Source organism: Microtus ochrogaster, unplaced genomic scaffold (genome assembly GCF_000317375.1).
Source record: "Microtus ochrogaster isolate Prairie Vole_2 unplaced genomic scaffold, MicOch1.0 UNK25, whole genome shotgun sequence".
NCBI lineage: Eukaryota > Metazoa > Chordata > Mammalia > Rodentia > Cricetidae > Microtus > Microtus ochrogaster.
In genome coordinates this window covers 787,010-801,272 of record NW_004949123.1, presented here as the reverse complement: position 1 = coordinate 801,272, position 14,263 = coordinate 787,010, and the positions used below count along the sequence as shown (strand labels likewise).

The 14,263-nt window shown below is 40.9% G+C and overlaps 1 protein-coding gene across 3 annotated transcripts in view; it reads left to right on the top strand.

The window, feature by feature from the left end:
• Ahcyl1 (adenosylhomocysteinase like 1) overlaps positions 1–13,971 on the top strand; it is a 35,397-nt gene extending 21,426 nt beyond the window's left edge. The window contains exons 3-17 of one of the 3 annotated variants that reach the window (XM_005367849.2): positions 2,202–2,345; positions 3,208–3,308; positions 3,720–3,822; positions 4,854–4,948; positions 5,755–5,861; positions 6,670–6,786; positions 7,033–7,096; positions 7,980–8,068; positions 8,461–8,531; positions 8,828–8,922; positions 9,002–9,100; positions 9,463–9,531; positions 9,846–9,924; positions 11,438–11,558; positions 11,980–13,971. In XM_005367849.2, the coding sequence (XP_005367906.1) occupies positions 2,202–2,345; positions 3,208–3,308; positions 3,720–3,822; positions 4,854–4,948; positions 5,755–5,861; positions 6,670–6,786; positions 7,033–7,096; positions 7,980–8,068; positions 8,461–8,531; positions 8,828–8,922; positions 9,002–9,100; positions 9,463–9,531; positions 9,846–9,924; positions 11,438–11,558; positions 11,980–11,986 (1,361 nt within the window). In that variant the 3' untranslated portion in view covers positions 11,987–13,971. Of the gene's footprint in view, positions 1–2,201; positions 2,346–3,207; positions 3,309–3,719; positions 3,823–4,853; positions 4,949–5,754; positions 5,862–6,669; positions 6,787–7,032; positions 7,097–7,979; positions 8,069–8,460; positions 8,532–8,827; positions 8,923–9,001; positions 9,101–9,462; positions 9,532–9,845; positions 9,925–11,437; positions 11,563–11,979 lie in introns of those variants that run through there. The other 2 variants (XM_026789640.1, XM_026789641.1) reach the window with 2 other exon arrangements.
• Positions 13,972–14,263: the final 292 nt, after the last annotated feature.

Genomic DNA, 14,263 nt, shown 5'->3' with positions numbered 1-14,263 from the left:
ATACTTTTAAACATAAGTTCTTTATATAAAATACTCCCTTCCACCTGTGTTTTTCTCTTTGTCACTAAGACTGCTTGAATTCTGACAACAAAACTGGTGTTTTGTCTCCTTTATTTACAAGATTACCCTTTATATTGGCAGTGTCTTCCCCTATTAGCGTCTGGAATGGGAAGATGTAAAGTATTATAATGTGGCTCCAGCAGCTTCCTCTCCTCCTTCTTAGCCATCTATAGAAAGTGTTTGTTCTAGTTAAATTGTGCCTGTCTCAGTCGCAGAGAAGGTATTAGAGAGTAACTGGAGAGACTGGGGAGATGGCTTAGTATAGGACTTATTAAGCACGCATGAGAACCTAAGTTCAATCCTCAGCACCCACCTAAAAAGCCAGGTATGGGGCTGGAGAGATGGCTCAGAGGTTAAGAGCATTGCCTGCTCTTCCAAAGTTCCTGAGTTCAATTCCCAGCAACCATATGGTGGCTCACAACCATCTGTAATGGGGTCTGGTGCCCTCTTCTGGCCTGCACGCATACATGGAAGGAATACTGTATACATAATAAATAAATAAATATTTAAAAAAAAAAAAAAGCCAGGTATGGTGATGCATTCTTGTAGTTCCAGTACTAGGAAGACAAGAAGATTCCTAGAGTTCACTGACTGGCCAACTGCCTGTCCTAACCTAAATCATTAAGCTCCAGTTCTCAGTGAGGAAGCCTATGTCCCAAGCAAAAAAAAAGGTGAATGGTACCCACAGTGAAACAATTGAGAATGAGATTGACTTCTCCGGACTCACATACATTCACAGAAGCTTTTGAATCATAGAAAATAGTAGGAGGAAACATTAGAGGCATCTCTACCACTCCTTCATCATTCAACAGAAGAAACAGTTAAAAGATTAAGAGGTTTGTCCAAAGTCCAGATTGCTATTAAAGTTAATGAAGGATTTGTTTAGAAAGCCCTTTATTGTCTCTTAATAGTATTGTTTGCATTGTATTATTAACTTTAAGGGCTGGATGAGAGGTTTAAGAAATGTAAAAAAACAATTATCAAAGAAAATGTTATCTCTTTCCTATGCCACTGATAACCCAACCAATGTAGGCAGGACAGGTAAGCAAGAACAAATATAGGTGTACAGGATAAACTGAAATAAATGATTGTTATGGATTCTGTGGGGGCTAAAACACGCAAGAAACAATCCCAAATACAATGCTATCATAAATAAAAAGGTATCTTGAAGTGACAAACTAAATTAGTGTGATAAGCAGAGCGGTTGCAGGTAACAGACAAGGAAATTTTATGTGGAAAACTGAGTTTTGGAAGGAAAGAAGTAGAACGCATGAAATCTTCAAAGGTCTTGATGGTCATCTTACAGAAACCCTTAGAACATTTTTTAAAGCTTAGTAACAGCTGAATTGTTAGAGTGGGGAAAATGGCCTGTGGTAGTGTTTGTGTGTTGCCTGGGCTTCTGTCCCTTTGGAGGACATATCTGGAAGTCAGTAAAAGAGCCTCAGTCCAGTAGCCAGAATGCTGACCAGAAAAACGTTCAGTCCAGAGAGAAGACGTGACTGGAGAGGTGATGAGTGACTGTGGATCCTATTGCACAGCTGAGGATGGACGTAAATCTTAGGTGAAGCTTTTATGTCAGACTTATCTTCCTGACAGACTTTTTCCTCAAAGCTGTCAGAAAGATCTGCTTGTTTTCTGTCCTTTCTGTATTCCTGGAGCACAGCCTGGTATAAAATCCCTTGAGAATTGCTTTCATCTTATCAGTCATTCTCAGGAGCAGCACCTGGAAACTTATTGGAAATGCTGTCTCTTGAGTACCTCCCGAAACCTACCAAATGGAAACTTTGGCCAGGGAACAAGTGTAAGTGTGAGAACTCGTGATCTCTAGAAAGAGCATTTCTTATTCCTGTTACTCCATCTTTTTCAGGATCTGGTTACAGTCCTGATGGGCCAAGTTACTGTTATGTACAGGATTAGACCCTTGTGGCACAGCGTCGTTAGAGAGGGAGAAGGAGCTGCAGTGCTGGGAGATGTAGCTTCATTCACACCAGCTGTTAGAGCCTAGAGGAGCAAAACTGATGGCGTCAAAGGGACCTGCAATTAAAATTGTTCTCTTCACTTAAATGAGAGTCCCTAGGGGACTGCACTCAGTGGAATTTGGACCAATGAGATTTTTCTCTCTGTTTCTTGGCTGGCTCTAGCTGCATCCTACACAGATAGTTCAGATGATGAGGTTTCCCCCCGAGAGAAGCAGCAAACCAACTCGAAGGGCAGCAGCAATTTCTGTGTGAAGAACATCAAGCAGGCAGAGTTTGGACGTCGGGAGATTGAGATTGCAGAGCAAGGTAAAGAGGGGAGTGAGTGGCGGACTAGAAGCCCCTTTGCACTCCTTACCAAGACCTGGGCGAGTGCAGTGTCCTGGAAAGGACAGTTTCTTGCTTTGGATAAACACTTCTGCCTGTATGGAAACTAAGCCTTAGGATGCTTACATTTGTTTTCCTTTTCCCAGTGCGTGCTAATTACAGAGTGGTTTCTGTTTTCCTCGTCATGCCACCATATTCGCAGGTCAACAGTGCGTAGTCAGCAAGTGTCGGATCACAACATAGTGGTTAGTTGTGTGGGATATTTTTGTAGCTGCCAAGACCAGAGAGCCACATTCCCCGAAAGTAGCTGATGTGGCAGAGCTCTAAGCTAAGGTTGAGGCAGCCTGGGGCTCCTTAAGTCCTAGGCACCCCCTACTGGAACAAAGTAAAGGTGACTGATAATCAGCTGAATCTTGATTTCTCTATTCCACTACTGTACTCCAGGGGTCTCTGCTCTTCTGGTTTTTTTGTTTTGTTTCATGTTGAAGTTATATTCAATATTGCAAGCTTGACAGGCTAAGGTAAGACAACAGAGAAGTTACTGCAAGAGTCTTCCCCTGAAGTCAAAGTCATTCCTTCTGGTTTGATGAGGATGTACATAAATCTGTCTATAACTACTTCCCTCTCTTCTGGGGAGACTCACTGTCTACTTTGGCCAGTTTTGAAAGTTTAATTCATTCTCTTCTCAGTCCTTGTATATATAAAGCAGAAACAACATTGTATCTCTCCAATTCTCCTCATCAGGGAAATACACTTGGCATGTTCTACCCCATCTCCTGTGGCTGGGCAAGATCAAATGGTGTTGGTAGTGTGGACCTTGCTCAGATCCTTTGTTCTTCCACAGACATGTCTGCTCTGATTTCACTCAGGAAACGTGCTCAGGGAGAGAAGCCTTTGGCTGGTGCTAAAATAGTAGGCTGTACACACATCACGGCCCAGACAGCGGTAAGTTTGTTGGAAGAAAACAGAGGACTTGTAATATAAGAGGAAGAAAACATTTTTTTAATTAAAAATAATCATGCCTTTCCTTCCTACCTAGCGAATCCAAATGCTATTAGATAGATTGGGGCCTCCCTGTCTAACCATGGAGCATGCTTTACTTTTGTTCATATACTAAACCCATTTTTAGCACACCTGATGGAGGAGGTTGTAAAATGATTGTTATAAAAATGCTCAAAGACTTTTAGGAATATGTCTTTCAGATATAGTTAAGTAACAGTGTGCCACACAGCTGAATTGAATTCCAGGGTAGGGCCAACTGCTGTGAAGGTATAGATACTGTGTTCTTGCTGAGATTTGTCCCCTGCTCCTGGAGAGCCCACTCTTCTCACCCTGTCTTTCTGTTCATTCATACAGGTATTGATTGAGACACTCTGTGCCTTGGGGGCTCAGTGCCGCTGGTCTGCTTGCAACATCTATTCAACTCAGAATGAAGTAGCTGCAGCACTGGCTGAAGCTGGTAAGTTCCCACTTTTTTACTATGTATTCTGGGAACTATAAACTTGAGCAGTCTTAAAACAACAGAGATGAAGATGAAGCTCCAAGATGGACTGTTTCCTTGACATGCAGCACAACAGTAAATTCCATCCCAACGCCACCAGAGGGGTGGAGAGAACAGGAAGAAATTTACACTAAAATCAAGGTATACTAAAAAAAAAAAAAAGGAAATGTCCAATTCTAAGGTCAAATGGATTAAACTGGATTCTGCTGATCTCCTCAAAAGTTTTATCAGTCTTGGCAGAATACTATGAACAGGGTCTTTTATATTGATAGTTAATTGCTTATTTGGTACTCATTAGTGCACTAAAATGTTTGTGCTGATGAGTTTAATTAATTTAAATAAATTTTTATTGTTAGAACATTCAGAAGCCCAACCGCGTGGAGTTTGTCTGAGGACTTGCCACCACCTTAAGATCTTCAGAAACTCACACTCTAGGGCTTGCTCTAATTCTTTCCTGATAAGTGTTTATTGTAGAAGATTTAGGAAATTCAAAATAACCAAAGATTTGGCAAGTTGCTTTCTATGCATTATATTGGTGAGCCGAATCTTAGTATGTGCACTTTTTTATAACCTAAACGTTGCATTTTCAGAAGTAATTTTTCTTGTCACTCAAAACTGACTACATCGTTCGTTCATACGGCCACATGATTTTACTTCCTCATTGAACATTTACATTATTTTTGAGATGTCTGCTGATGTACAAGTATTCTAGAAGGAGCTTTGTTTTACATATTTAATTTTGCCTCCTTAAGATGCAGTATAAAGTAAAATTGGCCTTTATGGCTTCAAGATATTTTTGAAACAAAAACCTCTTAATTCCTAACTAAAGTAATTTCTAAACTGAAAGTACTATTTGATTTTACTTTTTACTCTTTAAGTTTCATCTTTAGAATTGTTTCTTGTCTTCCATTCTTCACATGGATTTCAGAAAGTGGTACTGATGTAGGATGCACCTCAAAGGAAGATAGCTGATTTATTTGTCTCCATAGGAGTTGCAGTGTTCGCTTGGAAGGGCGAGTCGGAAGATGATTTCTGGTGGTGCATTGACCGCTGTGTCAACATGGATGGGTGGCAAGCTAACATGGTAATAATTCATGTCCATTCCATACTTTTGACTATGGATTTATTTCCTTTTCTCCCTTAAAGCATGGTTCCCTAAATATATTTTTGTATGTTTGATCTTATTTACTGGCTCTATTGCTAAAGTGTTTATAACACAATACCTACTTGATATGGGTCTGAGGCACACAAGGCCCTGGATTCAATCTCCAGCACCAAAGAAAGAAAGAAAGAGAAGAAAGAAAGAGAAAAGAAAAGAAAGAAAGGAAAGGAAAAAAGTCTCTGAGTACTGAATGGAAATGTGGGGGAAGGGTAAGCTTAGGTGGACATGGTTGAAAACACAGCAAAATGAACAGAAGGAAGTGATGTGGTCCCTCTTTGGAGTAGGACTTTTATTTCTTCCCTTCCTGCCCCAGCTCTCCTTCTGCATTCAAGGAGCTGCATATTTCAGCTAGACTGAAAATGAGTCCAAGATTTGTAAAATTTGTTTACTGTAGCTGGGCATGGTTGTGCATGCCTGTAATCCCAGCATTTGAGAGGCTAAAGCAGGAGGAGTCCTTGCTTAGACCAGCCTGAGCAACATGGCAAGATCCAATCTTCAAAACAAAACAAAATCTTTCCACTGTAGCCCAGAACACATTTAGGAATTCTTTTAACCACTTTACACCAATAGATTTAACTGTTTCCACTGTCTAAGCCTACTCTGTGGATCTGTAAGAAGTGCTCTTCCAAGACATACAGGGCTCTCTCACTAGTGTAGAAAGTGGGCTCAAAGTTCCCCCTAGCTCTAGCAGCCTGAATGCCCATAGAAGTCTTCTGGCTGTTCTGTAGATCCTGGATGATGGGGGAGACTTAACCCACTGGGTTTATAAGAAGTATCCAAACGTGTTTAAGAAGATCCGAGGCATTGTGGAAGAGAGCGTGACTGGTGTTCACAGGTAACAGATTCTGGAGTAGCTGCCCCTTGTGTCCTTGCCTCATCAAATTCTTCTGGTCTCTCCTAGGCTTTAGGGCTGTGTTTCAGACGTAAAATAACTAAGTGGGAGTGTCTTCCTTGGATAAAACTGAGTTTTTACTTTTGAAAATCAAAGTTGCCTTAGAAGGAATTTTTTTCCAGATTCTAATTCACATGTTTTCTACCTCTCCCATTTATTCCACTAAATAATTAATTATCAATTATTTGGGGGAAGGGCTGTAGCGAATATTGTGTCTTGGAAAATTGTATTCAATGTTGTATTGTAGTCTTACATTTTAAATATGGAGGGGAAAGCCTATTGCAAAACTACATGTGATGCAAGAAAAAGTAAAACTGGAGATGCACTCTTGGCTTGGTGGAAATAACTAAGTGCTATCTAGGAGTATTGCTCTACTGGGGGCACACTGCACATGATTGTTCTCACAGACACAGGAAACCACATCAAAATCATTGTAATCTTTGTTTATCAGAAGTAGACATGAGTGTTTAAAGCTAGAAAAATGCTGGCCTAAGAATATAGTGTTCCTTTTGTGGAAGAGCAGTGAATTATTTGAACTGAAAATGTATATTTTCCTTCCAAAATTAAAGGGTAAAGATAGAAGAAATGAGTTGAGAAATGACAAGAAAATAATCATGTTTCCAAATAAATAAGACTTAGGTGATAACCAACACTAAGGAGGGCAGCATAGAATTTGAAGCAGGTTTTGCTGTGTACTGTTTTATCACCTAACTTGGTATGTGTTTGTTTTTGTGGCTTCTTCTCCCTTTAGGCTGTATCAGCTCTCCAAAGCTGGCAAGCTCTGTGTTCCAGCCATGAATGTCAATGATTCTGTTACCAAACAGAAGTTTGATAACTTGTACTGCTGCCGAGAATCCATTTTGGATGGGTATGTTCAAATGTGTATATTCAGACTTGTAGGGGACCAGTGGGATTTGTTTGACATGCTAGTCTGATACCTACAGCTTGCCTCTGTGGTCTCCCTCCTTTACATGTCATTAAAGGGGCCTGTTTCACAGTGACCTCAGCCAGCTTCCAGTTGAATTTCTCTTGGGCATTGCCCTACGCTTTAATTTGGTACAACGGGACTGAGTTGCTAATACTGTTTGAGTTGAGTCCTTGTCTTTTTCCACAGCCTGAAGAGGACCACAGATGTGATGTTTGGTGGGAAACAAGTGGTGGTGTGTGGTTATGGTGAGGTAAATAGCTGGGCCCCTGTGTCTCTGTTTTTTCTTACCAGAAGGGCTTAATAGAAACACTGGGTGAAGGAGTCAGGCTGGAAACGTTGTTGAATTGATCAGAGTATGTTTCCATACTGTGCTTAAAAACAGTAGCTCTCAGGAGGAGAGGAAGGGGGATCTCTGTGAGGCCAGCCTGGGCTACAAAGTGAGTTCCAGAACAGCTAGGGCTACACCAAGAAACCCTGTCTTGAAAAGCCAAGAAAAAAGAAAGAAAATAGTAGCAAAAGTCTTCTTCATATTTGTGAACTAAAAGTATAGAATGTATTGACTTTTCATATTTGCCAGTTTTTCTTATTGATTGATGTCAACATTATTGCTTCCCTAGTTATAATCTTTTATGAAATACAATTCAAGTGAATAAGTAGCATTTTATCCCCATTTTATGACTTGCATTAGAATGGAGAAACTGACATGACATTATAGTTGACTGTCTCTAAACTGGAATAGGGTCTAGGAAGTTTTATTATTGTCTTCAGCAATGGTCCACTAAAGTTCTTGGGCTGCTGGCTATTGAGTGGACACATTGCCAGTGAGTTCACCGGGTTTTTATGGAGTAAGAACTCAGAGTTGTTCTTGTTTGATCTTGTTTCCATAATGTTAACTGTTACCCAAAGCCTCCCTCTCCCCAACTCTTGTTACAACATGTCTACTAAATTATCTCTAATTGAAGTTTACAACCTGGTTTAGGTTTCTCTCTGCTCCAGCTGGGTTGGAGTGTTCACTTAAATGATGAGTAATTTGAGTAATTCAAAGAAGGTTAATTCCTGCCTCCTCAGAACCTTGTCTGCCCCCAATGATCATGTTATTAGACCTGGCAACTTGCCTTTCCTGTGTTCTGCAGGTAGGAAAGGGCTGCTGTGCTGCTCTCAAGGCCCTTGGAGCAATTGTCTACATCACAGAAATTGACCCCATCTGTGCTCTGCAGGCCTGGTAAGGCTAGAGTAATGAGTCTATTAGATTTGATATACGTGCTTTTTATTTCTGAGAGTTGATGATTGAATCGCTTGGTTGTTTTTCATAGAAGTCTCCCAGGAAGAGAAGAGTAATATGGCTTTGTTCCCTTCACACTAATTCTAGGGCCTCTTGACATTTTTTTCTTCCTGTGTAGAATCTTGGGGCTCTGTAGGAGCCAGTATGTATGCAGTTTAGTATAACTTATCACTTACTGTTTCTGGGAGATGATGTTATCTTTTACCTCAGAAGGAGATTTTGTTTTCTAATTTCGTGATCATTTCAGAAAGTTTTTTTTTTTTTCAGAAAGTTTTATCAATGACACACACACACACTTTGCTTTGCTTATAGTGTTACTTCTTTCCTTCCAGCATGGATGGGTTCAGGGTGGTGAAGCTAAATGAAGTCATCCGGCAGGTCGATGTTGTAATAACTTGCACAGGTGAGTATCAGTGCCTTGGTACATGTAGAGCAAAGTTAACTCTCAGGCTGAATCTCAAAAGGGAATACCTGTCTGTATGAAGTCCCAGACTTAGAGTAAGTTCTCAGAACTTTTAATGTTTTCCAAAATAAGAGCTTTTCCCTTGGTGATTTTTCATATTTTGTTATACATATCTTTCTCACAGTGTGTGCAAGCTCTTTTATGGAAGCAGATGTCTCCCAGGTTCTAACTGGAAATAGCTGGTACTTGAAGTGCCCAGCATCTTCTTCTTCCTCAGCCACTCTTCTTTATTTTAGGAAATAAGAATGTGGTGACACGGGAGCATTTGGACCGAATGAAAAATAGTTGCATCGTATGCAATATGGGCCACTCCAACACTGAAATTGATGTGGTGAGGTTTCTCCCGTTAGAGCTGTGCTTTTGTCTGCATTTCACTAGAGCCACAACGGACTAACTGTTCTTCCTTCCAGACCAGCCTCCGCACTCCAGAGCTAACATGGGAGCGAGTGCGCTCTCAGGTGGACCATGTCATTTGGCCTGATGGCAAACGAGTTGTCCTTCTTGCAGAGGTAACACACACCGAAGACTGTACAGGGTACTAGATCCACGGGGGGGGGAGGGGGGGAGCAGTGGGAAATACTAGGACCCATGTTCCTCAGAGTCCTGTCTTCCGATAGAGGTGTGTTTCCCCAACTGTCTATCCCCTAAAAGAGAAGCACTCAGGAAAACCTCCCTTTTGCTAAGTACATACACTGTTTCCTGCCCTTGACTGATTTCAGCCTTCACACAGATTTATAAAGTACTAAAACCTGGAGTCCTGCTCTGAAACTGTAATTCTTCCTCCCCAAGTGGAGTGCAGAGGGTGTAAAGTCTTTCCTGTGTTTGAGAACCTGAAAGACGGCAGCTCATCTCATCTCTCTTCCCTTCCCAGGGTCGTTTACTCAATTTGAGCTGCTCCACAGTTCCTACCTTTGTTCTCTCTATCACAGCTACAACACAGGTATGTGGTAAGATATATGGAGCTGGGCACAGTACAGATCAGGGTTCTGGTGAGAATACTGTACTTCTTGTCCTAGGTTGTTGAGACTCACACTTTCTCCTCTGATTGTGTCTCTGCATTGACTGCTCAGCTGAAATATAGTGCTCAGCTTAGTTACTTCAGTGTGTCTCTTGTTAGAAACCAAACAAAACATCACTTGCACTTGTATCAGCTAGTGTTTATCTCAGGGCAGAGTTCTGAGTGCTCTCAGGATGAGCACTATTATGTCCCTGTTTAAGAAGTGCTTTGTTCCCTGGTCCTCTTCCCCACTTTAGGCTTTGGCACTGATAGAACTCTATAATGCACCTGAGGGGCGCTACAAACAGGATGTGTACTTACTTCCTAAGAAAATGGGTGAGTAGAAGCTGAAACCTGCATTAATCCTGGTTGGCTGCATGGCTTTATAAAATTACTTTCCTGAAAAAAATCACTGGATATAGTTGGGTTCTGATTGCTCTTCTAGTGCCTAATAGATGCTTGGCCTTAGGAGGCATTCTGTTAGCACCACGAGCCTCCATATTTTATGAGTAATAACATGAGAATAACACTGTGTTTTACAGAATTGTAGAATCTGAGCTAAATAAGGAAGGTGTTCTTATCCTTCCAGAGCTCATCAGATTTCCCAGTGCAACTAAGTACAGCCTAGACCAAAGTGAGAGAAACAGAAACAAGTTGTCCTATCCATTCTCTTTCTCAACCTTCTGTACCTCCGTATGATTACTTAAACTTTGTTCATGTGGCATAAACATCTCTAACCCTTTGCCTTTCTTCATAGTGGTACCCAGCACATACAGTTAGCTAGTCCAGATGCTTGACTAAGCTAAAAGACAGCTTGCTGGCTGGAGAGATAGATGCTAGTGGTTAAGAGCACTTGCTGCATTTGCAGAGATCTCAGGTTCAGGTCCCAGCACCCACATGGTGGCTCACAGCCATCTGTAACTCCAGTTCCAAGGGACCTAGTGCCCTCTTCTGGGCTTGATGAGCACCAGGCACACATGGTCCAAACATGCAGGAAAAGATGTATACACATTTAAAAAAATTAAATTCTTACTCTGTTTTCTTCAAATGATTGCTCTTGGATTTTTGTTTGTTTAATTTTTTATGTATGTGGGTGTTTTGATTTTTTTTTATGTTTATGGGTGTTTTGCCTACCTGTATATCTGACTACAGGCTTGCCTGTTGCTTGTCAAAGACAAAAGAGGGTATCAGATTGCCCGGAACTGAAGTTACAAATGAGCTGCCACATGGGTGCTGGAAATCAAACCTGGGTCTAGGAAGAACAGCAAGTGCCTTAACTTTTGAGCCATGTCTCTAGCTGCTAGATTTTTTTTTTAAGAAGTTGTATTCATAAAATTTAGGGAAATTTATCTATAGAACAGTAGTAAACATGTGCCTTAGAAATCCATGAGCCTAAAATTTGTGGCTTTAGGAACCTTACCCTAAATAAATGTCAGTGACAGTAGGCTCTTTTGAACCTGCTGGAATCGTCTTTGTCATTCATGATTTAAACAATAGTTTAATCTAGTTAAAGAAGTTGCCGCAGGAAGCTGTGTGTAGTATATGACATGGTAACCACTCAGGTGAAGCCTAATCTGACAGAGAAAGATGGGGAAGTATAAGGTACCCATGTGCTGACCTGGTAGATGGCCTTTTACTTGCCCTGGTGGGTACTAAAAGGTAATTTCCCTTTTTGCAGCTTTGAAAGTTTTCTTAATTAATCAAATATTTCAAGTTGTGGTTTTTTTCAGGGTTATTCCATTTTTGTTGTCTTCCTAAATGGCTTTAAGAAATGAAGATAGAGGGGGAGACTATCCTAGGAGGCATATCTGACAAGTCTCCTGCTCCCCTGCTACTTTTCTCTTCCTAGATGAATATGTTGCCAGCTTGCACCTGCCGTCATTTGATGCCCACCTGACCGAACTGACAGATGACCAAGCAAAGTATCTGGGACTCAACAAAAATGGGCCATTCAAACCTAATTACTACAGGTAACTAGGAAAAAGACAATAAAGAGCTTCTCCCCAATGTTAGATCAGCCAGCACAGCCAGCTTTCTTCAGCAAAGGTGTGTCATGCCTGCTATTGAAGAGTAAAGGCCACCACTGCAAATGAGCAGGGAAATGACCAGGTTGTTGAGTCCAGTGTTTGCCTATCATAGGGAGTCACTTCATGGGTTCAGTGCCCAACCCTGCAGAAAACCAGATTAACAAGGTAGAAAAATTGTGAATCTGCCAATAAATGTAAAGAACTAGAAGTATTCTAAAGCTTTACAAGGGGAGCCTCACCCCATGAGGAACCCATGTAGAAATCCCTCCAGTCTGGGCTAGGAGGAAGCTGGAGACAATACTGTAGCTGATCCCTTGATGCTCATATAGACGGCATGTTAACTGGTCCATCTCTCTCTTTTCAGATACTAATGGACGTATTACAGTGACCAGTCCACATGAACCACCCAACTCTAATAGAGTATTTTTTAAGATAACTTTTATTTTCTTCTTATTACTTTCCTTTTGATTTTTTTTCTGTAATTTCATTTTTGTTTTCTCATCTCATCATTGGAGTTTTGCAGACCACACAGAAACTTGCTCCATGGCTCTTTAGGTGAAACTGAGGTCGAAGTTTCTCACCGTAATCACTAAAGAAAGGTTTAACTCTGCAGCCCAGAAAGTCGATTCTTTAACCATTTCTGGGGACTTTGGTTGTATTTAATTATCTTATTAACAAAAATGCTAAGATATCTCCTATGTGGAACAATCTGCAGTGTCTAAATTGCCTTAAAAGAGCCAGTTTCCTTTCTGCTGGAACTAGTGCTCTTTCACTTCTTCAGAAGAGCCAGGATGGTCCTTCCAGCCAGGTAGGTTAGATGTAGGTGGTGCATGTCCACTCCCCCTAGAAACTCTAGGCTGTGTTTCCTGTGTAAGGTGGCATGTCTGGCGCAGAGGTGTGTTGTTAAACTCAGTAGGTTCACTTGGATTTTGTAGTTCAGCCCTTCCACCAGTCTCTCTCGTTGTAGTTTTTAACTAAACTGCATTCTATCAAGTTGAATTTTGTCCCTTAGCATTTATTTCTGTTGTATTTCTTTAAATTAAGGAAAAATTTTATGTTGACACTGAGGAACAGCTCAGGTGGTTACCAATATCTCTTGAACCTTTGAAGCGAAGTGTGAAGAGGTGAGGCTAGAAAAATACTAGTCAGACCCTGCTGAGCCCCTTGTGTTTCTAGCCCATAGTTTATAGCATCAGTGAACTGGAGCCATAAGCAAAATTTCCTAGCTCTGCCTCATGCAGCTTATGCTGACAGCCAATTTCTTGAGCCATTACTCAGTATAAAACACTGAGCCCCATCTTTAGGGTTTATCCTTTAAGAGCAAACTTGTGGGCAGCTGTGCTTCTGCAACCTAAACTATTTGAAGGGATGTTTGTATAGATGGGGAGAAAGAATGATAACTTGGGCCAAGGTGAAACAAATATAACTATATAATATGTCCAGAACTGTAGGCCTTGTCTGGTGTTAGCTTTATAGACATGGTGCCGCTTTTGATTGACACTTACCACAAAAAAAATAAATGAATAAAAATTATAAGCTGAGATCTTAAGGAAGAGTTGGTAGAGAAAGTACATCCTGATTCATGTTCCAAGATAATTCCAAGAGGCCCTCTAATGATCAGAGAGATTTATTCCCAGGCCACTCACCCTGCTAGCCAGTATCTCTGCATGGTCAAACGAGCTTCATGCTCACAAGCTTTAAGTATATAATTATCCAGGATTTTAAGTCCTGAACGTGTTCTAGCTTGTGATCCTTCAAAGATGGGTTATGCGTTAATTCTAGGTACTAGAAATGTTTGCGTCTCTCTTTCCACTGATTAGAGAAACAGGCATCAAAAAGAGAAATACAAGAAAGGAAAGCTTTTACCCTGCATCTTAGCAGGGAACAATTATCTTGCCAAAACTTCTTTGCCTTTTCTCTCCCGTTTCTCCCTACCCAGTCTCTTCTTGCTCCTTGCCAATGTGATCGTGCTTTCTTCTCTATATATGCTAACATTTGAAGACCTGGTTCCTAGGGCACTTAACCAGCCAGTCAGAACACCACATTCAGGAGGGACTTACCTTGGCCAACAACAGTGTATCCATTTGGTCAGCTGTGCTGGAGGGAAGGGGCCCAGTTCTTGCTGTCCTCTAATCTGCCCTCTGGTCCTGTGTCTATTACTGTGTCCATAGGAATAATAGGTAAGGGCTCGTCTCTGTCAAGCCATGTAACAAAGGACACTGGAAAATGTCTGGCATCAGAGGGAACATGTGGAGACCAACTTGGGAGGAAAATATTCATTTTGTATTGAATGATTTTTAATGAATGCAATATTAATCCTTGCAGATGAGCAATAATCATTAAAGTCAATTAAAATGTAAGGTTTACTGGTAGTCTTGTGTTTTTTGGGGGGGTTGTTTTTGGGTTTTGTTTTTTTTTTGTTTGTTTGTTTTTTTTGTTTTTTTTTTTGGTTAAATAGCAAAATTTCATTAGACCCTATTTCCTAGGATGAAACAAGCCATTTGAAGACAAGGTCTGGCTTTCATAAGCTGGCTTCAGACTTCTTGGCTTAAGTCCTTCTGACTCAGTCTTCCCTGTAGCTGGGACTATAGGCTTAAACCACTGCACTATTGTCATTGATGTCTTAAGTTGCAATGATCTGGATGTTG